The 27,352-nt window shown below is 43.2% G+C and overlaps 1 protein-coding gene across 1 annotated transcript; it reads right to left on the bottom strand.

Moving 5' to 3' along the window:
• Nucleotides 1–1,399: 1,399 nt before the first annotated feature.
• On the bottom strand, nucleotides 1,400–25,970 carry TMX4 (thioredoxin related transmembrane protein 4). Its single transcript, XM_083730773.1, has 8 exons — nucleotides 25,711–25,970; nucleotides 18,304–18,419; nucleotides 15,685–15,730; nucleotides 14,132–14,260; nucleotides 11,340–11,385; nucleotides 8,568–8,669; nucleotides 5,850–5,907; nucleotides 1,400–4,328 (listed from the first exon to the last, which is right to left on the bottom strand). Exons 1-8 carry the CDS (start codon nucleotides 25,941–25,943, stop codon nucleotides 4,084–4,086), a joined length of 975 nt encoding a protein of 324 aa, XP_083586899.1. The 5' UTR covers nucleotides 25,944–25,970; the 3' UTR covers nucleotides 1,400–4,083.
• Nucleotides 25,971–27,352: the final 1,382 nt, after the last annotated feature.

Here is a 27,352-nt window from a genome sequence, read left to right as displayed (position 1 = left end):
TAGCGGCTTAGCGGGCTTAGCGGATCAGCTGTTAAGCGGCTTAGTGGATCAGCTGATAAGCGGCTTAGCGGATCAGCTGTTAAGCGGCTTAGCGGATCAGCTGTTAAGCGGCTTAGCGGATGAGCTGATAAGCGGCTTAGCGGCTTGGGAAAAAGGGGGAGGGAAGGGGGAAAAACCGCAGGAACTCGCAAGACATTTTCGTCTTGCAAAGCAAGCCCATAGGAAATTCGTTTTGCGAAGCACCTCCAAAACGGAAAACCCTTTCGTCTAGCGGGTTTTCCGTCTTGCGAGGCATTCGTCTTGCGGGGCACCACTGTATCTGTGTCCTAAACTAACTTAAGCAATTCTTCATAACACCCCCTACTCCATATCTGCATCCCTACAGCAAACTTTCTAGGATAAACCAGCAGAGTTGGAAAACCTGATCAACAGAGTTCTAAAGTGCCAATTCCATATCTGATACTGCAACATGAGGATGAATTCCTAAGTATGGCAGTGACAAATATACAGTGGTACCTTGGTTCTCAAACGCCTTGGTTCCCAAACGCCAAAACCCCTGAAGGGTTCCAGTATTCGGATGTGTTTCGGAAGCCGAACCTCCAATGCGGCTGTCAGCTATTGTTTCCAGGGCACTGGCACCAATCAGAAGCTGCGCCTTGGTTTTCGGACATTTCAGAAGTCAAACGGACTTCCAGAACAGATTAAGGCTGGCACTTTTGTTTTTGCTATTTATTTTGTGTTTTTGAGGCTTTTCTGGTTAATTTGTTTTTGTGACTCTGTGGAACCCAGTTCAGCTACTGATTGACTGATTGTGTGACTGTGGAAATGGATAAAAGCCCCCCATCCAAACAATGACTATCATCAGTACAGGTAAGGAGAAAAAAAAATTATCATCTACAATGCTGTCTTATTTATTTTATAGTACAGTACATTGATTATTGCTTTCATTTTATGGATCAATAGTCTCGTTAGATAGCAAAATTCATGTTAAATTGCTCTTTTAGGGGTTGCTTTTAAAAGTCTGGAACAGATTAATCCGTTTTGCATTACTTTCTATGGGAAAGCACACCTTGGTTTTGGAACGCTTGGGTTTTGGAACAGACTTCTGGAATGGATTAAGTTTGAGAACCAAGGTACCACAGCATTGATGATTGTCTTGTTAAGAGACCATGATAATTTCATTCCAAACCAGTTTACTTGGAACTAAGTCTTACTGAATTCAACAGAGTTTACCTCCAATTATGAATGCTTAGAATTGCAAACTTGGTGTACTTTCTCCTGAGAGTGCCTAACAAAAAATGCCAGTATCGTATTGCGTTTTTAGGAAAACTACACTTGTGCATGAAGTGACCTTCTGAAACATGAAAATGCTATTAAATAATAAAATGCTGCACATACATTATTAGTTGAGATTGTAATTATGACAGACTTTACCTGTAACAATGCAACAACAGTCAATTAGCTATTGTCTAGCTGTCTTTCATGGGAACATGGAGAGGTCAACTTCTAATGCTTTAATCCTTTTCTCATGTACCTGAAAAATAAGCTTGGCAACACGGCTAAGGCATTGTGCTAGGATGGTTTCAGAATTAAATCAAGAAGCGTGACCATGTTATTTCTTTTGCTACTTTAATTGAATGAAAAGTGCACTTGGTGCACAACTGAACCATTCCCAGGACGTTTAAATTTAGGCTTCTCAATTACACATCATTTTAATTGGTCCTGTTAAGCTTTTTGGGTCGCATCATCTCAGACTATCAATATTTTTGCTATACATTAAATGTGCACATTAAAGCAATTCTAGCAATTTACCCAGCACCTAGTAGTTTTAAAACTTAATGCATTTTATGCTCTTGAGTCGATCTGGCTTATGTTCAGGACAACTTGGATTTGAGCAATGCTGTCAAGATGCAACTAGAATTTTGACCTCAGCATATTTTGAACTGACACAGCACAGGGTTTCTGAAGATGCCATAGCTTAATACACACATGGTTGGCCTTTGGAACTCAAGATGGGCTGGGCTGCAAATCTCATTATCCCTGAGGCTGTGCTGGCTACAGGTAATAGTTCTGGTCTGACCACACAGCAAGGAGGTCCACATGTTCCCCGCTCCTGATTTAGTGCAATGAAGGACTTTAATTCAAGGTGCTCTATTGGCAAGAACCACAGGATGGGCATTGTGACACTATGTATGCTTGTTACTGTTAGTTTAAGCCTACCATTTAGTTACTAGAGAGGTAGTTAACCTGTGGACCGCCATACGTTGCCTGGAGTCCAACTCCCATCAGCTCCTATAGGTAAGATGGGAGTTGTAGTCGAACAATATCCTGAGAGCCACAGGTTAGCCACCCTTGGCATAACAGAATGATCTCTTGCCATGTCAGCTGATCATATCCAGCAATTAGCTGCCCTTCATTCTCTGCTCTGCATTCCTTATTCTCTTAGCCTAGCCATCCAATTATGCTGCCACTAAATTGCTTTTGTTTCACCCTGTAAGCTTAATTCACTCCAATGCATTGCAGAGTATTTAGGTAGGGTGACAACCGTCACTGCTATACTGAAGCTATATTTACACAGCTATACTACACTGATCAATATATGGGATGTATGAAGTCAGTAAACATTCTTAAACGCTTAGAAACAAACCGCCGTTCGTTAAATAAATCAACTGAAACCATTACGGATATTTCTTTCAGACAGCATTATGTTTAAGCAGTTGCTGCAATCTAAACCTTTTTAAATCAAATGAGTATTTTGGTCATCAGGAATAAGTGATCATCTGCAAGTCACTTCAGGCATCATCCATTCTTTTAAACTAAGCAATGTTTTTTAATTCTGAATCTTCCTTGTGCTGGAATGCATTTTAGGTATCAACATGATCAAAGCCACATTGAGTAACCTGGAGAGCCTCATATATGGTCAGAGAACTAGGAAGCGAGTTTACCTTACAGACAAGTGTTTGGGCAACCCATATGGAAGCCTGATACACTAACAACAAGAAACAGATAGTGTATAGTTTTAAAATGCTTTTTCGAGACAAGTCAGCACATCCAAAATAAAATTTGTAGGTTTATAAACTTACACTATTTGTTGCACTGGGTGCTGTGCTGTTTACATGTTGCAGATGTACACCAGGCAACTGCAAGTAACGTATTTTTCTGTGTATAACATGCCCCCTGTTTTGGGGGACTCAAAATTAAGAAAATGGGGGGAGATTGTCAAGAGATGTTGAGCTTTTGGGGGGATTGCCCTCAGCTGTTAAGCTTTTTTGGGGTGAGGTTGCCGACTCAAAAACAATTAAAATAAAAAGCGACGCAAAAGCTGCCAATCGCCCACCCAATTGACGCAGGGGCAGCCAATTGACAACAGCCCTTGACACACCCACAAATCAATCGCCCAATAGCTGCTGACAATCTCCTGCTCGCGACTGCAACCAATCGCCCATCCCCCCTCTGCACTATCCGTGTATAAGACAACCCCAAATTTTTAACATAATTTCTTAATACAAAATCCTCGTCTTATAGAGAGAAAAATACGGTAAGCACCTCCGATGTGTTCTTATATGCAATCTATGCATTTAACCACTTCAAAAATAACGGTGCACTGCATGTATATGCAAGTGAATTCTTCACTGACAAGAATGGAAGCTGCCTTATATCTAACAAGGAACTACTATAGGGTTTTTACAGAAAGCTTTGAATTCCATGGCTGACTAGCTTGTGCCAACAAAGACCAAAGCATGCCTTAGATTAACTAAAATCTGTAAGCACATAATACTGAAACACAAAAATTATATCTGTGTGCAGTGTGCCTTGCCAAAAGTTAACGCCTCTCATTGACACCACCCCTGCACCTAGCACAAAATCAAAGTTACGCGATTGTCATGGCTTCACTCTGAACATTAAAAATGTATCTTCCAGAAATTACTGGCCCTAAAGACAATGACAGCAAGCAGCCTTCCGACACAAAGCATGGATTTAACTGTAACAGTTTACAGGTCAAGTGTTTGGCTTCAGCTGCAATCAAGGATGGTCCCTGATGCTTCTTTGGTCCAGATAAAAGTACATACACAGCTAATTGCACTATAGTCCATCAGCCTCCACCTGGTTTTTACGTTGCCTTAGAGAGCTTTGCTCCACTTTGTCAGATGCATGGTGCTCAGAGTCATTTTCAGTCTCAGATCCTTCAACTGCAGAGTCCTCCGAAGAGTTTCCCTGAGACTCATCTTCTCCATCAGACAAACCTTTTTCTGCAACTGGTTCTTCGGCTATATGCTCTGCTGTCTCCTGTTGCTCCTCTGTTTTGTCATCACTGCGGTCCACCAAGTCTGTTGGCAGGAAGAATTGAGGAAAAAAACTGATATACATTATGTTAAAGTTGCTGTTAAACTTAAAATCTTCAACAGCCTCCATCTGGTGGCTCTCCTATATTCTGTCATTCTTCTTATGCTTGTTGTGAAGAAGCAGACCACACGTGCCATGTATTTGCTAATGGGATTACATGTTAACTGCATCACCTTGCAACTTGGCATTACCTAAAAGGGCCAGATCACTACCCTTCTAATATCTCTCCCACAAGCAGATACTCATTCACACGCTCAATGCAAGTTATTCATCCTCCTTTGCAAGTGGAAATGCTTTAAGCCCCTGATTCTGCCTGTTCCTCTTCTACCAGCCATCCAATATTTCCCCCCAGTTGAAAATAAGGCTGCAGTCTTCAGCAAACCTATTTGGAAATACATTCCTTTGGTAGCATTCTTTATGGATCACAGTTGACATTACAATACAGTGGTACCTCGGGTTACATACGCTTCAGGTTACATACACATCAGGTTACAGACTCCGCTAACCCAGAAACAGTACCTCGGGTTAAGAACTTTGCTTGAGGATGAGAACAGAAATCGTGCTCCGGCGGCGTGGCGACAGTAGGAGGCTCCATTAGTTAAAGAGGTGCTTCAGGTTAAGAACAGTTTCAGGTTAAGTACGGACCTCAGAAACGAATTAAGTACTTAACCTGAGGTACCACTGTAATGTCTTTTTAAAATGCAGATTATTAATGTGCCACAGATCTTGAATATCCCAATTGCCCAAGCAAACTATTTACCTTCAACTCCACTTAATTTTTATAAATGCACACACTTCTTCATACTTGGTTAGGAAGACCCATTGCACATTTCAGTGTCACCAGCCCAACAGCTACTCTCATGCTGCTTACAGTACTTGAAAAATATTGCACCTATCTATTTCCAATTTGGAAAAGGACTCATCTCTTCACAGGCGCAGGACCACTTGCTTAGTATAATTAACTGGTATCCCACAATTCAAATACTATTCAAACTTTCACATCAAAAACTGGCCATGTCGACTCCTTTAACACTTGCATACAGAAATCTGATCACTACTGGAAACAGAATGTCTAGTTTTCAAACCAAACTTTACATGAACAGCTGAAAACATTACATTTTAGGTTATCTGCCTTTCATTAATGACGCACCCCTTTTCACCCCTTGCTTCTCCCTGTAAGACCTATTGCAGTCGTTAAGAGTCGTCAACAGGCTCATCACAGCTATCTGCCAACCACCCATTCCCACCACCCTTCTGAGTAATACCCCTCCCCACCTTCTCACTATATAGAAGGGTCTGGAAACTTCTGTTTCAGTGTATCTGAAGAAGTGTGCATGCACACGAAAGCTCATACCAAGAACTGACTTAGTTGGTCTTTAAGGTGCTACTGGAAGGAATTTTTTTTTGTTTTGACTATGGCAGACCAACACGGCTACCTATCTATTAATGACGCAGTTTGCCTCGCAAAATTGTACACTGAGCTTAGTTTTTTATTACATACTTACCAGAATCTTCCAATTCGGACCTAGGTGGGAAAATGCAGTCTGTAAGTAGAACCAGTATCTGAAAGAAAGGAAAAAGTATTACAAAGGTATTACAAAGGTAACCCCGCAAGCTCTCCAACCAGAACCAGGTTTCTTCATGTCTGAACACTATTCTTTAAGAAGTTGTTGGGGTTTTACCATTCACCTGTATCTCAGCGCTACATATCCACAGAGGTGCAATGGCTGTATCCTTAGCACACTTGTAATTTAATTTTATTCAGCTGCTGGGGGAAACCATGAACACAACTGACAATTATGAACATTATACTGTGCTGTTGCTTGTCCTTATGAGCATGACATTTTCAACTGCATACAGATTGGCATGCTCTGTTTGAACAAGCTTCCATCAAATTGCCAGTGTTACAAGAATGAGCCATGATGAGCCCTAGGCTCACATGACCTCCCCCCTTTTGCATGCAATGGGAGGTGATCTAAAGCGTTCCCCTTAAATTGTTCCCTTTTTTGCTGGGTTTTAACAACTCCAGGTGCATCAGCAAAAATTAGATACAAACCAAGCTTACCCAACTCCCCACATATTAAAAATGCAAAAGATCTACTAATTTTTAGCCTTCATGCACCTTACTTCTGCAACAGCAGAAAAACATTAACATTTGTGACAGCATTTTATGGTATCCTCTAAAGAGGAAAAGTGGGGGTTTTACAGGAATGAAGCAACGTAACATTAAATCAGGTACTTATGACAAGGACCACAGGAAATAAGGAGAAATGATTCATAGTAAGTGGAATGACTTCTTCTAATGTGCAACTCACAAATCAATTTCTGCAGACTACTCACACAGTTGAGAACCTGAGGAGTTCAGGGGTCTAAATTGTGTAGAAAATGTTTCCACAGGCAGAGTGGTCTGCCTCCTTCCAACTTCGCCCTCAACCTCATGGAAGATGGCAGGCAAAGGTAAAGTAAAAAGGTAAAGGACCCCTGGAGGGTTAAGTCTAGCCCAGGCTTCCTCAGCCTCAGCCCTCCAGATGTTTTTGGCCTACAACTCCCATGATCCCTAGCTAGCAGGGCCAGTGGTCAGGGATGTTGGGAATTGTAGTCTCAAAACATCGGGAGGGCCAAGGTTGAGGAAGCCTGGTCTGGCGACTATAGGGTTGCAGAGCTTGTCTCGCTTTCAGGCCGAGGGAGCCAGCATTTGTCCACAGACAGCTTTCTGGGTCATGTGGCCAGCAGGTCTAAACTGCTTCTGGCACAACGGGACACCGTGACGGAAACCAGAGCGCACGGAAACGCCATTTACCTTCCCGCCAGAGTGGTACCTATTTATCTACATGCAATGGCATGCTTTTGAACTGCTAGGTTGGCAGGAACTGGGACAGAGCAACAGGAGCTCACCCCATCGCAGGGATTCGAAATGCTGACCTTCTGATCAGCGAGCCCAAGAGGCTCAGTGGTCTAGACCACAGCGCCAGCCGCGTCCCTGATAAGATGGCAGAGCAATGCAGAGGGTATGGCTCTCAGTGTGTTTGTCCCTTGCTTGCGTGTAGCCTTTAGAGGCAAGCATCTGTCTGGCATCAAGAGCAAACTGCCCTAGGGAGTTTCTAAGTAGGAATGTGGCAGTTAAGTAAATCCAAAAAGGTAAAGGGACTCCTGACCATTAGGTCCAGTCATGGCCGATTCTGGGGTTGCGGCGCTCATCTTGATTTATTGGCCAAGGGAGCCGGCGTACAGCTTCCAGGTCATGTGGCTAGCATGACTAAGCCACTTCTGGCGAACCAGAGCAGCGCATGGAAACGCCGTTTACCTTCCCGCCGGAGTGGTACCTATTTATCTACTTGCACTTTGACGTGCTTTCGAACTGCTAGGTTGGCAGGAGCAGGGACCGAGCAACGGAAGCTCACCCCGTTGTGGGGATTCGAACCAGCGACCTTCCGATCGGCAAGTCCCAGGCTCTGTGGTTTAACCCACAGCGCCACCCGCGTCCCAGTCAATCCTAATGGGGCACCAATCACCTCTTCAGCACTGTCAGCAAGCCCTACTCGCCAAGGAACAATGAGGAGTGCACACTCCTTACTGTTCCTTTGCAGCCACATCTTTTGTTGCCCCACCCAATGTCACATATGACTTCAGGTGTGGGGCAGGTGGGCCTGGCTTAGGGGAAATGGCCTTATGGGCCAAACTGACCCCCGCTGTACCCAACTTGGCCTGCAAGCTGGAGGGTGCCCAAGCCCGCCTTGAACTATCTCCTGAAAGGCTACACTTTGCTTTAAAATGGTAGGCTGAATAATTTGCAATCCTATGCATGCCTATTTGGGAGATAGTCTGACTCATTTTTGAAGGGGGGGAAAACGAACACAGGATTCAGTTGTTAGATGCCAATTTAAGGTGTTCTAGCCTGGAGTTTATTTCAAGGACAGCACATAGGGAAAGTGCGTCAAAACTGTCTCAAGCCTGTATCTGCGCTTGTTCTGGAATTGGCCTTTCTCTTACTCCCCTAATGAACTGAGGATCTCTTCTTCCTCTCTAGTAAAGTGTCAGTATTCTAGACCTCATGTATCTTCCACAATTCTTATTTGAATGGTAGGATGGAAGGTGAAACTTAACACTTAAAAATCACAAATGGCTAAGCCCACTACAAACTTCCAGGCTGATGTGACTGCTGTATTATCTACAGTAAAGACTGCCTACAATTCTGTTTAATAATATATATTAAAAAATCTTACCAAGCCCAGGATTAGACCAATCAATAAAGTGGCCAATATGAAGACTGCATAAGAACCCCAAACGTGAATTCCAAGAGTGACTGTTAAGTAGTTGTGGATTTGCTATAAAAGGAGACAAACAAACAGCTTAAAATAAAAATGGGGTTTTAGTACCGGACATGACATTCAGACAAATCAATTGATCATCTTTACCTTCAAAAAAATCCTTAGTCACTAACCAAAATAGAAAACAAATTCTTACTAGTCTGAAGCAGTTTCAAATGAGTTGCACACAGTCTGAACATCCATCGAAAACTAATATTTGCTAGGATGACTGCAAAGCAATGTCATTTTGGCATTTCTGTGATGAAAAGCCTATATACTTTGCACCAGAAGACAGAGTGGAAAACCAGTTCTTTTAGACCAGAAATACAAATTGGGACTCAGATTATATGCAAATCTATTTTTTCTTCTGGGTCTTTAGTCTTTTGTCTCCCTAACGAGGCTTTTTGATTTTTTAAGTAATCCCTGAGGACTTCATTCCCCCCAATTCATCATTAACAATTAATATCAATCAATATCAAGCTGACCATCTCCATCCTAAGAAACAATCTGAAGTAGCAATTCATGTGGTTATAGAACACATTTGTAGAATTCCACATTCTCTCTAACTTAAAGCGGTTTAAATGGTCAAAAATGCTATCTCACAGACACCAGGAAACAGAATAGTATCAATATAGCTGGTGTTAGTATTCATCATCTCACTCAATATACAAATGTGCAGCTTATAGATAAAATGCTTTCTTACACCTCACCTGTTGTACGATGGTCCAACCGTTCAACACCAACTGGAAAACAAGCCGATCTAAACCCTGAATTTGCATGCAAGCGCCATCACAGTTACAATTTGCCAGAAAATTAATCTGACCGTAGGCAGGCAAGAATGATGTATTGATACGATTTCTCTGGATGAACACCACCTCAGAAAGCAGAGACAAGCTCTGCACTTATTATAATTATAATTTCATGCCATGCAATTTTGCCTTCGGGCCTGTCTAAAAATGTCACATGGTTTACATTCCACAGATAAGAATAGAAACCATACATAATTACTGATATTTCCCATATTACGTTTTGGATGGATGGCAAGACTTCTTTCACAAAAACAGCTATCACAACGAAGTCATCTGAACAAGCATTTCTGCTTGCGGGGGGGGGGGGGGGATTATGACCATGTTTTCCGTTACAACTTTAATAGTACAAAGAATTCTAAATTTAAACCCCAGGAGGCAGTGGAAGGCAGGAGTACCTGGCGTGCTCTGATTCATGGGGTCACGAAGAATCGGACACGAGTAAACAACTAAACAACAACAACATGCAGCAAAACACACATTGTGTGTGGAAGTACAGTTAGCAGGTCTAGCAAAACCATGCAGTCCAAGTCCATGCTGCTCAGATATAAATTTTACTATTGTTATCATACAGACTTTAACACATCTCTGCTGCCCAGGCTTTAAGGACGGCTCACATTAGCAGACAACCTGTGCTTAAACCTACTTGTGTAACAAGACTTCCCTTTATTCTCCCAAATCTGTGGAGGGGTTACAAGGGCGGGGCTGGAAGGAGAGGACAGGAGAGGAAAGGCATTTTTTCCCCACTCATGGATTGACATAACTGGCTATACCCACATTTTTTAACTTACCGTATTTTTCTGTGTATAACACGCCCCCACATATAAGACACCCCCTATTTTGGGGGACTCAAAATTAAGAAAATGGGGGGAGATTTCCCCCATGTATAAGACAACCCCCCTTTCTAAACATTTTTTTTTAGTAAAAAAAAAAGCCTAGTCATACATGGAAAAGTATGGTAAAAAGTATGGTAAAAACCTAAGCTACTCTATCTGGATGGACAGCTGCTGTGTTAATTTGCATGGTTTATTTTCTATTTTTTGCAGCATTGTCATCAACAACAACATCAAGACCCCAGTATTCCTTTCTCAGAGTGCAAAATGATAAAATGCAATGCAGCAATTATATATATATATATATATATATATAGCAAGCAACTCAACTAACAGCTAAAACAGCAAAAGATAAACTACAGTCTGCAGTAAATTCTTGTCTACATTATCTACCAAGAGCCTGGAAAAACAGGCATGCCTTTAATTTCCACCTAAAACCTAACTATGTCAGGACTAGCCATGTCTCCCCATGATTGTTTCTTACAGCACTGTTAGCCTCCCTGGGAACATAAACTTGCACTGAAGGTCATGATATAAATTATAAAAATAAATAAATGCAGTTTGGTAAAAAATTAAAGCCAGCTACAAACTAGTTAATGTCACTGCACACTGTAATTATCAGAGTGGAAATTGTACTCCTTGCTTTTTTTTTTTTTTTTTAAAAAAAAGCCTCTTGCAGCATATTCTGGTGACTAGAATTTAAGCATGCAATATGGTAAATAAGAGTCCTTTCCAAGAGTTTGCTTGTGACAGCCTCATAAATTTCCCATTCCAACAGCTAGTGTTCAGTTACTAGAGTACAGAAGTTCTGATATGATAAACCACCACCGTTTTGAAATTTACTATATAGCTGAAATAAAGTAAATTAGCCAACAGCATATGAACTGAGTTCTGAAAAGTACAAAGGCTTCTCCACGGGATACAGAGCTAACCTCACATTTCATTAGCATTACGTATGGGGTTATACCATTAGTTCCATGACAATGCCATTGACAATGCATTGTGCAAGCTACTTATGATATAGAATTAATTGGGGAACATTTACTCACCCTGATCCATGCAGATAAATGGAAGAGTCCTGCCATTCCATGCATCCTAATAAAGAACAAATATCTGGTTTATACCAATGTCATTGGATAAAGCATGACAAATTAAGTATTCTTACATGTTCTATGTCACATCCTTCTTGATCTGCACTAATCTTTGACCATCTACACCATAATTTAATAGTGTAGTAGGGGATAATGACAGAAATTATATGTTTTGACCATTATAAGATGTAGGGCCCCTTCAGGGGTCACTGCCTTGCCGTGGCGAAGGGGCTTGAATAACTCAGAGAAGCAATGAACTATGCCGAGCAGGGCACCCAAGATGGACAGGTCATAGTGGAGAGTTTTGACCAAACATGATCCACCTGGAGCAGGAACCGGCAAGCCACTCCAGTATCCCTGCCAAGAAAACTCCATGGACAAAAACAACAGCTATATAAAAGTTATGACGCTGGAAGATGAGCCCCTCAGGTTCATCTTCTTTTCTTGGGAGAAAAGCAATGGCAAACCTAGACAGCATCTTAAAAAGCAGAGACATCACCTTGCCAACAAAGGTCCGAATAGTTAAAGCTATGGTTTTCCCAGTAGTGATGTATGGAAGTGAAAGCTGGACCATAAAGAAGGCTGATCACCAAAGAATTGATGCTTTTGAATTATGGTGCTGGAGGAGACTCTTGAGAGTCCCATGGACTGCAAGAAGATCAAACCTATCCATTCTGAAGGAAATCAGCCCTGAGTGCTCACTGGAAGGACAGATCCTGAAGCTGAGGCTCCAATACTTTGGCCACCTCATGAGAAGAGAAGACTCCCTGGAAAAGACCCTGATGTTGGGAAAGATGGAGGGCACAAGGAGAAGGGGACGACAGAGGACGAGATGGCTGGATAGTGTTCTCGAAGCTACTAGCATGAGTTTGACCAAACTGCGGGAGGCAGTGGAAGACAGGAGTGCCTGGCATGCTCTGGTCCATGGGGTCACAAAGAGTTGGACACGATTAAACAGCTAAACAAGAGCTAGGTGATATGCTCTGAAGACAAGAACAAGTCATTTGACTGTATGTAATAGTTCACAGATCACTGTAGAAGGTTCTTACCTTCCTATGACAGTTTCGCGCAAAGAGTTAAACAGATTTTCACAGAGAAGCGTCCGGTTTCTCAGCTCTTACATAAAAACTGCAAAAACCGTGCCTCATTACTCAATTGTGCTCTATTGTGCTTCATATTTTACCATTACCATTTTATCACCATATTTTATCCTCATTGGGTCTCACTACTCAATATTAATACACTTAAAGGTAGTAAAAGAATTTTGGGAAATGATATATAATGAATTGGGAAAAAAATTTAAAATTACTTTTTTCTAAAAAACCTGAAGGCTTTCTTTTAGGAATTCTAGGTGCCAAAATCCCAATGGAGCAGAAAAGATTATGTATGCGATCACCGCTGCATGGATGTTATTGGCCCAGAGATGGAAAGAAGATAAAGTCCTGGCTACATAAAATGGCAGATGGATTATGCCGAAAAGGCAAAAATGACTGGAAGAATCAGAAATCAGGAAGACCAAAATTTTAATAAGGAATGGGGGGAAATTATAATTTATCTTAAATACCATTGTAAGTTAAAATTGTAAGTAGGAGTGGAATAAAATGGTGAATTTTAGATATAATGGAGATGTAAAAGATTTGGAGTATAATAAAAGATGCAGTAGGAAATGACTAACAACAGGACCCACAAAGGGGAGGAGGGGAGTCCAGGAGATTCTTTGACATCTTGTTTTTATGATATATGTTGGATATCTGATTGTAAAACCTTAATTTGAAAAACCAAATGAATAAATTTATTAAAAATAATATTAATACACTTAGTTGCTACAAGCATGTGGCTACTGTCCAAACAGCAAGTGAACATTCAAATCACTCATTCCATGACATCTAGAACAATTACCTGTTTTCTGATGTCACAAGTGTGGCACATTCCCTACCAGTGAGTGGTAGCCAATGATATGGGCTGGGGAAATACACACCACAGAAAGTCACCCTAAATGTTAAGGAGCTAGAACATGGGTAAACAAACTAAGGCCCGGGGGCCAGATCCGGCCCAATAGCCTTCTAAATCTGGCCCGCGGACAGTCCGGGAATCAGCGTGTTTTTACATGAGTAGAATGTGTCCTTTTATTTAAAATGCATCTCTGGGTTATTTGTGGGTCCTGCCTGGTGTTTTAACATGAGTATATGTCCTTTTATTTAAAATGCATCTCTGAGTTATTTGTGGGGCCTGCCTGGTATTTTCACATGAGTAGAATGTGTGCTTTTATTTAAAATGCATCTTTGGGTTATTTGTGGGGCATAGGAATTCATTTAGTTTTTCCCCTTTAGAATAGAGTCCGGCCCCCCACAAAGTCTGAGGGGCAGTGGACCGGCACCCTGCTGAAAAAGTTTGCTGACCCCTGATTTAAACCATGGGTAGGCAAACTAAGGCCCGGGGGCCAGATCTGGCCCAATTGCCTGCGGACAGTCTGGGAATCAGCATGTTTTTACATGAGTAGAATGTGTCCTTTTATTTAAAATGCACCTCTGGGTTATTTATGGGGCATAGGAATTTGTACATTCCCCACCACCAAAAAAAATATAGTCCGGCCCCCCACAAGGTCTGAGGGACAGTGGACCGGCCCCCTGCTGAAAAAGTCTGCTTACCCCTGAGCTAGAATAATTAAAGCTAGTTTTCAACTCCCCCCAACCCCGCAAAAATATATAAAGATGCAATTTCAACAAGACAAGGTACTGTAACACAATTACGTAATGGATGAGGGGGACTTCCATCCAGCCACAGGTTCTACAGCTTCCCACTTTCTCTCCAGGATATAGGCTTCTAAGTCCTCCAGCGTCCTCAAGCCACGGTATCTTCGAAACACTCCATCCTTTGCGCTAAAAATAAAAACAGGTAATTGTATAAAACCAAAACACACAGAAGGAGCTATGGTTACCCCCCTTCCACACATGGAAATGAATCTCGCTGCTGTTAATCAAAGGCCAACAACCACACCCTGGGACCCCCTCTCAATGCCCATGTAAACCAAACAAATGTACAGAAGAGAACCTACCCAAATGATGCTGACATAAAAATCTCACACATATAGCAAGTTGGAAAAACGGGGGGAAATAGTGTGCAAGTTTATCACCCACTCTCTCCCCCTACCTCTGGATATCATATTGTCTTACATTGAAAGTAACCAAAAGACTTTATAATCTGATCAAAAAGAGAGAGAGAGAGAGAGAGAGATTGCATGTTCTTTTGTAGTTCATGAGAATCTTTAATAAAAATTATTTTTTTAAGAAGGAGGAGGAGGAACTATTGTGTTGATGCATCTGCAGTGTTAATAGAAGTTGCTGCAGGGAGAATCATTTGTGGTCCCTCACGGTAGCACAGTGAATTCAGTGTTGCCTCATCTTCACTTAGTTACTTTATTTAAAGGGATTCCTGTTTTATCTGCGCCAGAAACTGTGGAGAGAACAGTGCACCTTTGAACCTGAAAAACCTTTAATTCCAACACACTCAGAGCCTCAACTATAGTTCCACTGAGGAAATAATAATAATAATAATAATAATAATAATAATAATAATAATAATTTATACCTCAACCTCCCCGGCCAAGACAGGGCTCAGGGCAGCTAACATTGAATATAAATACAGTAAAAACATTACAAATAAAAGAGCTGATTAAAATATAAGTTAGAATACAGTTTAAAATGCAGCTTAAAATGCAGCCTCGTTTTAGTGGTAGCCTATATATCAAAGCCATAAGGAGAGAAAACGTCAAATATTCACCAGGGCCAACTATCCATGCTGGTCCTACATGGGTCAGCAAAATGAGCCGAGGGAAAATGAATATACAAATCCCATAAAAGGGGTTCCATCCAAAAAAATAAAATAAAAAATGAGAGGGGGGGTTAGACTGAGTCCAGCCCAGAGGCCAGGCGGAACAGCTCCATCTTGAAGGCCCTGCAGAAAGGTGTCAAATCACACAGGGCCCTGATCTCCTGCGGTAGGGCGTTCCACCAGGCCGGGGCCAGAGCTGAAAAGGCCCTGGCCCTGGTTGAGGCCAATCTAACCTCCTTGGGGCTCGGGACTTCCAAAGCATTATTTATGGACCTTAATGTCATCCACAGGGCATACCAGGAGACAGTTGCTACATTCTCCAGAACACCAACAGTTGGCCCACGTTTTTCCATGACCTCTGTTGTTCTGCTTATCCTAACAATATCCCAGCCCCCGAAAACTGGCACAGACAGATACTGTCTTCCAATAGCAAACGGTTGCCATTGTCAGACAAATGAAATGAGGTACTTACTGGTAAATCGTGGGGAGTGTCGTAACAAAGAAGCGACCACTTACGCCTAAGGAAGTAAAAAAGTATTTTCAGTAGTTTCCCCCCAGGACATTATTCTGCTTTCCTAAACACAGTCATATAACAAACCAAATTAATTAATTAATTAATTTAATTAATTAATTAATTCCTGATGGATAGCCTTCAGACTATAATGCAACTTAAGTAGAAAACTGTCTTTAGAAAGATTTTTCCTCCAAAAGCATTTTATTTTAAAAATTCAATTTAAATTTTTTTAAAAAATCTGGTTATCAATCAGCATATGATAGATTTGTATGGGCCGACTTAAAGCAGGCCACACAGATTGCTATTAAACTGAGAGACAGCAATTGCCTTCCAAAGGAGGAGTGGAACTACAGCTGCAGCTACTGCACAACTGGCTTTATCTCTACAACAAAAGGATCAACAAATCTTATAAACGGAACAAAAAACTAATAAGCATTAGTGACATGCAGTGGTGGAATGGCTGAAAATGTTACCGGTAATCACCATCACCAAGGGAGGAGCAACAAGTGGAGTTGGAGCATGAATAACCAATCACTGAATTAAATGCAAAGATGTTATCAGTATGTGTTTTTGCGAGCTACCTGCAGAAGCATGTACAGTGGTGCCTCGCAAGACGAAATTAATTCGTTCCGCAAATTTTTTCTTCTTGCGAGTTTTTCGTCTTGCGAAGCACGGTTTCCCATAGGAATGCATTGAAAATCAATCATTGCGTTCCTATGGAAACCGCCTTCAGACCAGGTCCGGGGACAGTCTGTCCCCCGACCTCTTCTGAAGGCTGGGGGGGGGGGCAAGGGCTTTTCTTCCCACCCCCAGCATTTTAAAAAACCCCGGGACAGCGGAGGACTTCTCCGCTGTCCCGGGGTTTTTAAAAATGTTCTTTGAGCAAACTCGGTTTCTGAATGCCAGCTCTCCGCTGTCCGGGGCAATTTTAAAATGCTGGCGGGCATTCAAAAGCCGTCCAGGACGCGCTTGCTTCACAAGAAGAAAGCCCATAGGGAAATCTCCGCGGAGCTCTTTTAAATGCTGGCGGTGGGGAGCAAAGACTTTTGCCCCCTGCCGGCCTTCAGAAGAGGTCCAGGATCTCTTCTGAAGGCCGGCGGGGGGCAAAAGTCTTTGCTCCCCCCTGCCTGCCGTCAAAAGCCGTCCGGGATAGCGGGAAGCGCTTCCCTGCTATCCCGGACTGCTTTTAAAATGCTGGCGGTGGGGAGCAAAGCCTTTCGGCCCCCGCCGGCCTTCCTGGACCTCTTCTGAAGGCCGGAGGGGGGGGGGGGAAGGCTTTGCTCCCCACAGCCAGCATTTAAAAGAGGTCCCCGGAGATTTCTTCTTGCGAAGCAAGCCCATAGGGAAATTCGTCTTGCGAAGCAACTCGCAAATGGAAAACCCTTTCATCTTGCAGGTTTTCCGTCTTGCGAGGCATTCGTCTTGCGGGGCACCACTGTATGGTTAAGGCAAAAGACATGCACACCCAGCAAGAACTTTTGCTAATCAAAACTCTTTTAGCTTCTCTTGAAATTCATACTGATATTTTTCCCCAAGCCTCAAAGCCTCACTTACAATTAGGTGACAACTCCTACTCTTCAGATTCAATTATTTCCTCATTTTAATGGATAATTTTAAAGATCTCCTCCAGCAAAACTCTGAACATCCTCTAGTTAGCATGCATAAAAGCACTGCTAACTTTAAGTGAGCAGATGAACAGTAGCACAACTCAGGTCAAGGGTAAAAAATTTACATAAAGGGTTCCCAGACCTCTTGCCATCTGGGTCAAATTGAATACATCAAAGAACACCGTGTTCCAGCTCGTCCAGCCAAACGCTCAAGTTAACTTGTAGTTAAATTATCATATTCCCACAATAGCAGCAATGTTCCAGTATGGAGTTAAAATATGTCTAGTTAACAATGTATGCCGAAGTACAGAGTTGGGGACCTGGCGGCTTCCCCCAACCGAAAAATGCTTATGTCCACACGAAAAATGCTTATGTCCCTGCAGAGATGGCAGTACGAAATCAGTGGCACATGCCCTCCTGGCGTGCACTCTTTACAAAGACCTGAGGAACAAGATTACCATCCCTCTTTTATTGTCCATTCTGGGTCGCCCAACCACTGCCACAATGTCCTTTCTCCTGGCAGATCAAGAGGAACAGATGACAGCAAAGGTTGCAATGTTTTTAGCTGGAGCAATCAGAATAAGGTCCACTATTTGACAGTTGATTCAGGACTCTAAACTGTCTTTTATATAATCGACTTTCATTTTGTTCTGTGTATATCACAATGTTCTTTTGTTGCTATGGCCGGTGGCGGACGCAAATAAATTTTCATTCATTCATTCAATCTGCCCCACCAGATTGACCAAAAAATAGCAGCTGTGGTTTGGGGGAAATACCCTCCCAGGCCAGATGGGAACCCTGCAGCCAGAGGTTTGCCTCACCTGCTGAAGAAGTAATGTCTAGAATTTGAAAGGAAATGCTGGATTTTCAGTTCCATAAATTAACAATGCATAAGGAATACCCTATTGAAAACAAGCATGTAAATATATTTGTATTAAAGTTCCCCACTAAAAAGAGAATTTTGGCTTACCTGGTTCTTGAGTGACATCCACCTTGCCCACGCTGAGTTCATGGTCTTTGCTGTTTTCTGCAAAAGCCTCCCATGCCGATTCCATCTCCTGACAAGCGGGACACCAAGGGGCATAGCTAAGGAAAGTGACAACATGATTTAGTGATTGCACACATTTCCATATCTGGAAAGTCTGCAATGTATCACCAATAGGAAATTCCCTGAGGAATATCAGTCACAGGCAGAGAACAATGTAGGCACGTCCAATGTGTGTGCTACATCATACCAAACCCGGAAGTGACCCGAAAATATCACAAAAATGCCACAAAACGAGGTGGAGTGGGGTGTTTCAAATATACACAATCTCACTTAAACACACAGTGCTTTGGAACATAACCCCCGTGTAAATTTGGAGCTGCCTGTATATTTCTGCCACATTACTCCATACCAGGTTACTGTCACATTTGCTGCCTTTAAAAGTAGTCGTAAGACTTCCACCTGGCACAAAATGCTTTCTGGCACTAGAAGCAAGAAAGCGAGCGACTCCAGTCTTGTATCACCTGAATGGATTGCCCGTTTGTTTCCTGACCTGTTTCAAAGCCCTGGTGTTTGCCTTTAATGGCTTTAGACCAGGCCACCTCAGAAATATTTCCATATGAACCTGGCTGGCCATTTAAGGTGGTGTCCATTCATATAAGACTGGCACAAAGGGGGGCAATGTGTGACCCTCCAGCTGTTGCTGGACCAGATCTCCTGTCATCACTGACCATTGGCCAGGCTGGGGATGATGGGAATTGAGTCTAACAACATCCAGAGGTTCCAGAAAAATGAGATCCAGCAGGCAGACACAAGAACAGAGCCATCTCACTGGTGGCAGCAAGACTGTAACTCTCCCTCTTGATGAATATACACTTGGAGCCCTATTTGCCGATTTTCAGACTATTAGCAGCTGCCTCTCACATATCAAAAGCTATCTATTGGATTTTTTAAACTAAGTTGCTGTATTCTAATTGTTTCCATTGCGGCTGAATCTAGTGTACATAACAGAACAATAGTTAAAATTCTTGTTTTCGATGTATTTTTATCTTTTAATGTAAGCCACTTTGTCTTGACAGAAGAAACGTATATGGTAAGCAAACTACACAAGCTAAACTAAACAAACAGAAACATAACTTTCTCTGCCTTCTTCCTCTACATACACTCCCCATGCAGTTCTTGCAATTTCCAGAAAATAAAGGACGGGAAATTTATTTCTAGGTCATTGTATCGGCATCCAAGATAACAAACTATTTCTATGATGATGACCCAGAGCATGGGCTCTCTTCCAGACCCAAAATGTCAACACTCGTTTCAGACACTATTATTATTATTATTATTATTATTATTATTATTATTATTAGTTTCTACTGATTTATTGGTTTGTTTGTTGCTTGTATAGGATATTTTGTTTTTCAATGTTTGATGTTTATATAGCATGTATCTGGGGCCAAGTGGGCTGCTGGGTGACGTGAGCACAACCAAATCCTCATACGCTCAGTAATGTGCAGCTGGATAATACATGATGGGCTGCTGGTTGGGTAAGGTGAAACAAGACCTGGGAAATAAATGTATGAGAGAGCATGCATGCTCTCAGCTACACACTGCCAGAATAGGGATCAGTGGCATCCACATACACACCTGCAACATGCTTTGCTACAGACGTACACGCTGTGTGCTCTAGCAAGGAGGGTTTCTATTTTGAAGTAAACTATTGAGAAAGTGTGTGAGTGAGAACACACGCTTATGAATTGCTCCAGCCTGGATTGACCTTCAACCATAGTTACCATTGTGTATCAACAGCAGCAACAGTGATTTGGTAGGAGTAGCATTGTGGGAGGCAAACTGAACTGGCAAATTCATGTCTTTTAGACTGTAACCCTGAATGCTGAGAATGTCTTTTGAGAAACCTTTCGGCCAAAGAGCATGGCAAAGATTCCTTTGAATGAAAAAGAATTTGAGAATAAATAGTGGGCTCCCAATTTTAACCTTTCAGCTTAAGGATATTAATGTTGCCCTGAAAATTTTTAATGAGCGAAGCTATCCCCCTGCTGCACCAATGCCTCACCATTTTGCGATTCTTCCTTTACATTCATTGAATTAGACAGTTCCCACCTCCAAACTCTTCTTCTTTTTCAGTGCATATCCCACCAAAATTGCTAACATCTGTTTTGTTTTTTTGTTTTTTTATATAAAAATTTTATTGCATTTTCAATTTACAGAAAAGGAAAAAAGAACAAACCAGAAGAAAGAAAAAAGAAAAATAATCCAACTTTCAAAATGAATTTTTACGTTACTAACTGGACTTCCCCACATCTCCCTCACCCTGCGTTCTTTACAATAAACATATCAGCAAATTATTACCTTGTTTCGTATCTTTTTTATATCTTTCAAAATATTTTACTTCTAAATTTAAAGTACCTTTTGTCAAATATTTATACCTTAAGATAATACATAAAATAACTTTAAATTTCAACTTTTTCTTACTTATAACTTAACTTTCTATTTTCCCAATCTAGTTGGAGGAACTAAAATTTCCAAATCATGCAGATTCTTAACATTCGTACAACTTATAATGTTTTTGTAAATAGTCCTTAAATTTCTTCCAGTCCTCTTCCATTGTCTCTTCTCCCAAATCTCGGATTCTGCCAGTCATTTCAGCCAGTTCCATATAGTCCATCAACTGCGTCTGCCACTCTTCCAGCGTGGGAAGATCTTGTATCTTCCAATATTTTGCAATAAGTATTCTTGCTGCTGTAGTTGCATACATAAAAAGTGTTCTATCCTTCTTTAACACCTTTTGGTCCACAATGCCCAGGAGGAAGGCCTCTGGTTTCTTAGGAAAGGTGTACCTAAACACCTTTTTTAACTCATTGTAGATCATTTCCCAGAAGGCCTTCACTTTTGGACAAGTCCACCAAAGGTGAAAGAATGTCCCTTCAGCCTCCTTACATTTCCAACATTTATTATCAGACCGATGGTATATTTTTGCAAGTTTGACTGGGGTCATGTACCACCTGTATATCATTTTCATAATATTCTCCTTCAGAGCATTACATGCCGTGAATTTCATTCCAGTGGTCCATAACCTTTCCCAGTCTTCGAACATAATGTTGTACCCACTATCCTGAGCCCATTTTATCATGGCTGATTTGACTATCTCATCCTGAGTGTTCCATTTAAGCAGCAAGTTATACATTCTCGAGAGTACCTTGGTCTTAGGTTCTAACAGTTCTGTCTCTAATTTCGATTTTTCCACCTGGAATCCTATTCTTTTGTCCAACTTAAAAACCTCTTGAATTTGAGCATAATGAAACCAGTCTTGCACCCTATTCTTTAATTTTTCAAAGCTCTGCAGCCTCCAATTGTCTCCAGTTTTATCTATTATTTCCCAATATTTCGGCCATCCGACCTACTAACATCTGAAGCTCCCTACCCATGCAGAAAGTGTCCGGATAATATGCTGCTGGACAGAGACCAATGCTAATGTCCCCTTAACACCAACTATTCTGTTATCATATAATAAAATAAATAATTAAAGAACATGCCTGTCAATATCCTCTTTGTCCACAAAGTAAACTAACATGAGTTCAAGTTTACCAAAGGATTTACTGCTATTTAATAGCAGCGTTTCTGTTGCACACACTTTCTAGGAACTGTCCATTTAGGAATAAAGACAAATTTAGAGGACAACTGCAGCAAACTTTGGATTCCAAACTACAGCCACTTTCAGTGCCTTAAAAACTGTTATACAAAAATATAACTCTGGGCAGTCTAACTAGATTCAGTTCATAAATCCTGATCCAAGCAGGAAAACCGCAAAGGGGCCATACCTTCTCTATACTCATAAAACACATTTCTTCAGATGTGGTTGTCATTTCTTTGCTAGAAAACAGCTAAGTTCTTGAATGAGCAGCTTCTCACACAATATTTTTTGCTTTTAAACTGTAGTGGATCCCTCTCTTGAATTGCTATTACAGTGGTACCTCAGGTTAAGTACGCTTCAGGTTACATACGCTTCAGGTTACAGACTCCGCTAACCCAGAAATAGTGCTTCAGGTTAAGAACTTTGCTTCAGGATGAGAACAGAAATCGTGCTCTGGCGGCGCTGCGGCAGCAGGAGGCCCCATTAGCTAAAGTGGTGCTTCAGGTTAAGAACAGTTTCAGGTTAAGAACGGACCTCCGGAACGAATTAAGTACTTAACCCGAGGTACCACTGAATTCAAATTATCTTTTTTTAAAAAAAATAAAAAAAAATCAACTGGAGCTGTAAGCAGATTGTCAGTCTTCCAGTTTCTAACAAGTGGTTTTACAACACTTCTGCAGTTTCCATACAAATTAGATTCCATCCTATGAAGGCCCAAAATGTGCAAAAGGAAGCTGTGCTTGAGTTACCAGCTGCCATGTTAACAAACATCCTCTAGAAAATGTGTATGCAAATGGTTCAGGTGAAACATTTTTTAAGCTGCCTATTGCTCTCTTTTTATTTTTTTAAAAACTTATCTATGCCTGCATGGCCTAAACTAAGACAGCCTTCTCTCTCCCAGTCAGATGTATGAAATGACCAGTTATAGCACAGATCGCTAAAAGCAATCTCGGCCATAAATTCAGAAATTAAGTGGCCATTTGCAGATCCGCCATTCTTCCTCCGTCTAACCTTTAATCTGCAGTACAGAGATATAGTTATTTACTTTACAAAGTTGGCAGAATGACTACAGAAACTCTACATACAGTTACACCCTAAATGCAAAGAAAGAGAGAGAGAATTTGGAGATCAATGGTTTCTACTCACAGCAGCAGAGGCAGAATATGCCTCTGAATACTCATGACTGGGGAGCATATGGGGGTGCTGTTTCCTTCATGTCTAGGGGTTGCCAATAAGCAGCTGGGTGTCACAGTGGGAAAGAGGGATGCTAGGTTAGCTGGACCTTTGGCCCAAGCCAACAGGGCTCTTCTGTAAATTCCTAAAAAGGTGTCTCCTTTTTCAATACGCCTCCAACAAGCCTGCCAAGGCAAGAGAAAAGCTGTGCCGCATTATTAGGTAGCTAAGAAGCTATGGGAGATGCGGGTGGCGCTGTGGTCTAAACCACAGAGCCTAGGGCTTGCTGCTCGGAAGGTCGGCAGTTCGAATCCCCACGATGGGGTGAACTCCCTTTGCTCGGTCCCAGCTCCTGCCAACCTAGCAGTTCGAAAGCACGTCAAAGTGCAAGTAGATAAATAGGTACCACTCCGGCGGGAAGGTAAACGGTGTTTCCGTGCGCTGCTCTGGTTCGCCAGAAGCAGCTTAGTCATGCTGGCCACATGACCTGGAAGCTGTACTCCGGCTCCCTCGGCCAACAAAGCAAGATGAGCGCCGCAACCCCAGAGTCGTCCGTGACTGGACCTAACAGTCAGGGGTCCCTTTACCTTTAAGAAGCTATGGGTGGGATTTGACATCCCTAAAATTAAAAAAGCCATGGGCATACACATCTCTAAATGACGTGAGGATTCATAGGCAGGACCGGCCTAATACATTGAGCACCTGTGGCAATCGATCCCCCACAAAAGAGCACCCTCCCCAACAGGGAAGAAGGAGCGAGTGGAGATTTACATCAAGAACAGAGGCGGGATGGTGAGATCGAAATTGGGAATTGTTGTCCCTTGGATGCTGCTGTCTTGAGGCCATCACCTCACCTGGCCTCCTGAGTGGGCCAGCCCTGAGATGGGAGCAAAGGTAAGAAACGCAAGCCATGCCACCAGGTGAGAGTGATGTTGCCTGATAATCAGGGACCAGCAAACAGAACAAGACCAGCAATGCACCATAAAAAACCCTGGAAGGGCAGGATGTGAGGAACATTTGAGGGAGTTACCTGTGTTTACCCTGGAAAAGAGGAGTCTGAGGTGAGACAGGATAGCCATCTTCTAGTATCTAAAGGGCTGTCACATAGAGGATGCAGCAAGTTTGCTTTCACCTGCTCTGGAAGCTAGGGCCCGAACCCATGGATTTACAAGAACAGAGATTCCGCCTCAACATCAGGAATAATTTTCTGATGGTAAACGCTGTTTGACAGTGGAAAGGACCCCCCTCCAACTCTATAATTCTATGATTCTAAGTTGGACGCCTCTTAGAATCCTAGAATTGCAGATCTGGAAGGGATGCTGAGGAATCATCTAGACCCGTGGTTCCCAACATGGGGCACACAGCCCACAAGGGGGCAATTCAAGAATGAGTTAGACCAGGGGGCAGCAACATGAGGCCCATGGGCCAGATGCGGCCCACAAAGACCATTTTACCAGCCCACAAGCCACCCCTGAACTGAGCCACCCGCTTGGCAAGTTCCCCACATGCTGCGCCAAACGCAGTGTAGCGTGGGGACTCACCAAGCAGCACCGGAAATCACGTTTGTGCATGCGCAGATACTGGAAATCGCATTTGCGCATGTCCAAACACCGAAAACCAGTTCTGTGTAGGCATGATTTTCGGCATCTGGGCATGAGCAGAAGCTATTTCCGGCACTGCGCTGCGCCAGTCCGGCCCATGGTCAATCTCCATGGGAGTGATCCAGCCCATGGCTGGTAAACCTTGCCAACCCCTGGTTAGACCAAGTTCATGGCCTTTTAGGCTTCCTCCACGTGAACAGGAGTTCACTTTTTGAATAAAAGAATTATATGCCAAGGGGGTGGGGTCAGCGTTTTAGAGATACTTAGTTGAGACATGGCCAGAAAAAGGTTGGTAACGATTGATCTAGTCCAACTCTCTGCAATGCAAGAATATGCAGCTGTCCCATACAGGGATCACAACCTGCAACCTTGCCGTTATTAGCACCACGCTCCAACCCACTGACCTATCCAGGCTGACTTGTCGGGACGGACTCCATAGTTTTCTTGTTTTAATCCCCAGCATCAAAACAAGAAAACTATGAACGCTTGTGCCTCCCCACTCCCACCCGCAAGCCACCTAAAATGAAATGACCTTAACTGTATTGCAGAAGACAATCAGAGAGTCTGAATCAACTCCAGAAGAAGGGTCTGGTATGGTTTTGAATCACATTAGGGCCGGCATCTTAATATCCCTGCAGGGCAGGGGAGCGGGTTGGACTAGATGACCTGCTGGGGTCCCTCCCATTTCTCCAGGTATAAATTTAATCAATGTAAAAAAAAAATTGTGCCTGGTGAAGCCAAAGGAACCAGAGGGAGGGAGCCTCCAAACCCACCGACTGCCACCCACCAGAGTCCAGCTTCCTCCATTTAGATCCTGAGCAATTCTGAAACCAGCCTGCTTAGTGGTGTCCCCGCCCCGCCCTTCCTGGAAGGTTTGGACTACAACTCCCAGCAGCCCCGGAGGGCAGCGCTCGCGCAGGGGCCGCCGGGAGTCGTAGTCCGAGAGTCCCCGAAGCGCCGCAAGCGACTCACAATTGGACCATCCACTGGCCTTGCAGCAGGAGGCTCCAGTTGGACCCGCTCAGCTCGCTCACTGGCCGCCCCGCCGCGCCGGGGTCTTGCGAAGCCGAGGCGACGGCGGCGACGGCGGCCGCCAACGCCACCAAGGCCGGAGCAGCCGCCGCCGCCGCTCTCCTTCCCGCCGTCCCGTCCCAGCCTGAGCGGCTGCGGCGAGAGCCGAACGACTGAGGGAAAGCCGCCGCCATCTTGGGAGGAATCAAACCGCCGCCAAAAAAAATATCCCGTAGAGTTCCGCGCTCCCGTGACGCACTGACGCAGCCCCCCTTCCGGTTGCCATTGGGCGGCCTCCGCCATGTGCGGGGAAGCGAGTGGCGGAAGTGCCTGTTCGTGCGACGCGCTTGGAGTGAGGGGGTGGGGAAAGTGGCTTGAAGAGCAGCGCGCCTCTCCTCTCTCTTTGTCAGGACCAGGCTCCTGCGCAATTAACAGGGAAGATCTAGCCCGACTTTTTTTTTTTTGCACTGTTGTATATAGGCCCTTTTGAATTATGGTGCTGGAGGAGACTCTTGAGAGTCCCATGGACTGCAAGAAGATCAAACCTCTCCATACTGAAGGAAATCAACCCTGAGTGCTCACTGGAAGGACAGATTGTGAAGCTGAGGCTCCAGTACTTTGGCCACCTCATGAGAAGAGAAGACTCCCTGGAGAAGACCCTGATGTTGGGAAAGATGGAGGGCACAAGGAGAAGGGGACGGCAGAGGACGAGATGGTTGGATAGTGTTTTCGAGGTTACCAGCATGAGTTTGAGCAAACTGCGGGAGGCAGTGGAGGACAGAGGTGCCTGGCGTTCTCTGGTCCATGGGGTCACGAAGAGTCGGACACGACTAAACGACTAAACAACAACAACAACAACATATGTGTACCGGATGTCTCGGCGTTTGCGTGACCTTTGTTGGAGGCGGGGCTTCGGTGGCGCGAAGCGTCATCCGTGCTGTTACCCAATGCTTTCTTCCTTTTAATTGGTTTTTATTTGCATTTTCAAGAGCAGAGAGAGTCTTTAGCCCCCTCCCCGTGTCCCATTTGCAACTTCGTGCCAAATGCATGATGTCTACATATGACTTCCCTTCCAGCCTTTACCTGGTTCCTCTGCTTTTCTGCTAGTCCGCGTAATCCGCATCTTTTCAATAATGCAATTTGTCATCTATTAAAAATAAGTTATGTATTTGTCTATATTGGTTCTTAATATATTCAATAAACATTATCCATTCCTCCTTGTATATTCCTCCTCATCTTCGTTTTCTCTTATCCTGTTCATCAGAACAGCCAGTTGAGCATGATGTTGTTGTTGTTGTTGTTTAGTCATTTAGTAGTGTCCGACTCTTCGTGACCCCATGGACCAGAGCATGCCAGGCACTCCTGTCTTCCACTGCCTCCCCCAGTTTGGTCAAACTCATGCTGGTAGCTTCGAGAACACTGTCCAACCATCTCGTCCTCTGTCGTCCCCTTCTCCTTGTGCCCTCCATCTTTCCCAAGATCAGGGTCTTTTCCAGGGAGTCTTCTCTTCTCATGAGGTGGCCAAAGTACTCAACAGTCTCCTCCAGCACCATAATTCAAAAGCATCAATTCTTCGGCGACCAGCCTTCTTTATGGTCTAGCT

The sequence above is a fragment of the Podarcis gaigeae genome (assembly GCF_964106915.1).
Source record: "Podarcis gaigeae genome assembly, chromosome: 3".
Lineage (NCBI taxonomy): Eukaryota > Metazoa > Chordata > Lepidosauria > Squamata > Lacertidae > Podarcis > Podarcis gaigeae.
This window is presented reverse-complemented; position numbering and strand designations above follow the sequence as displayed.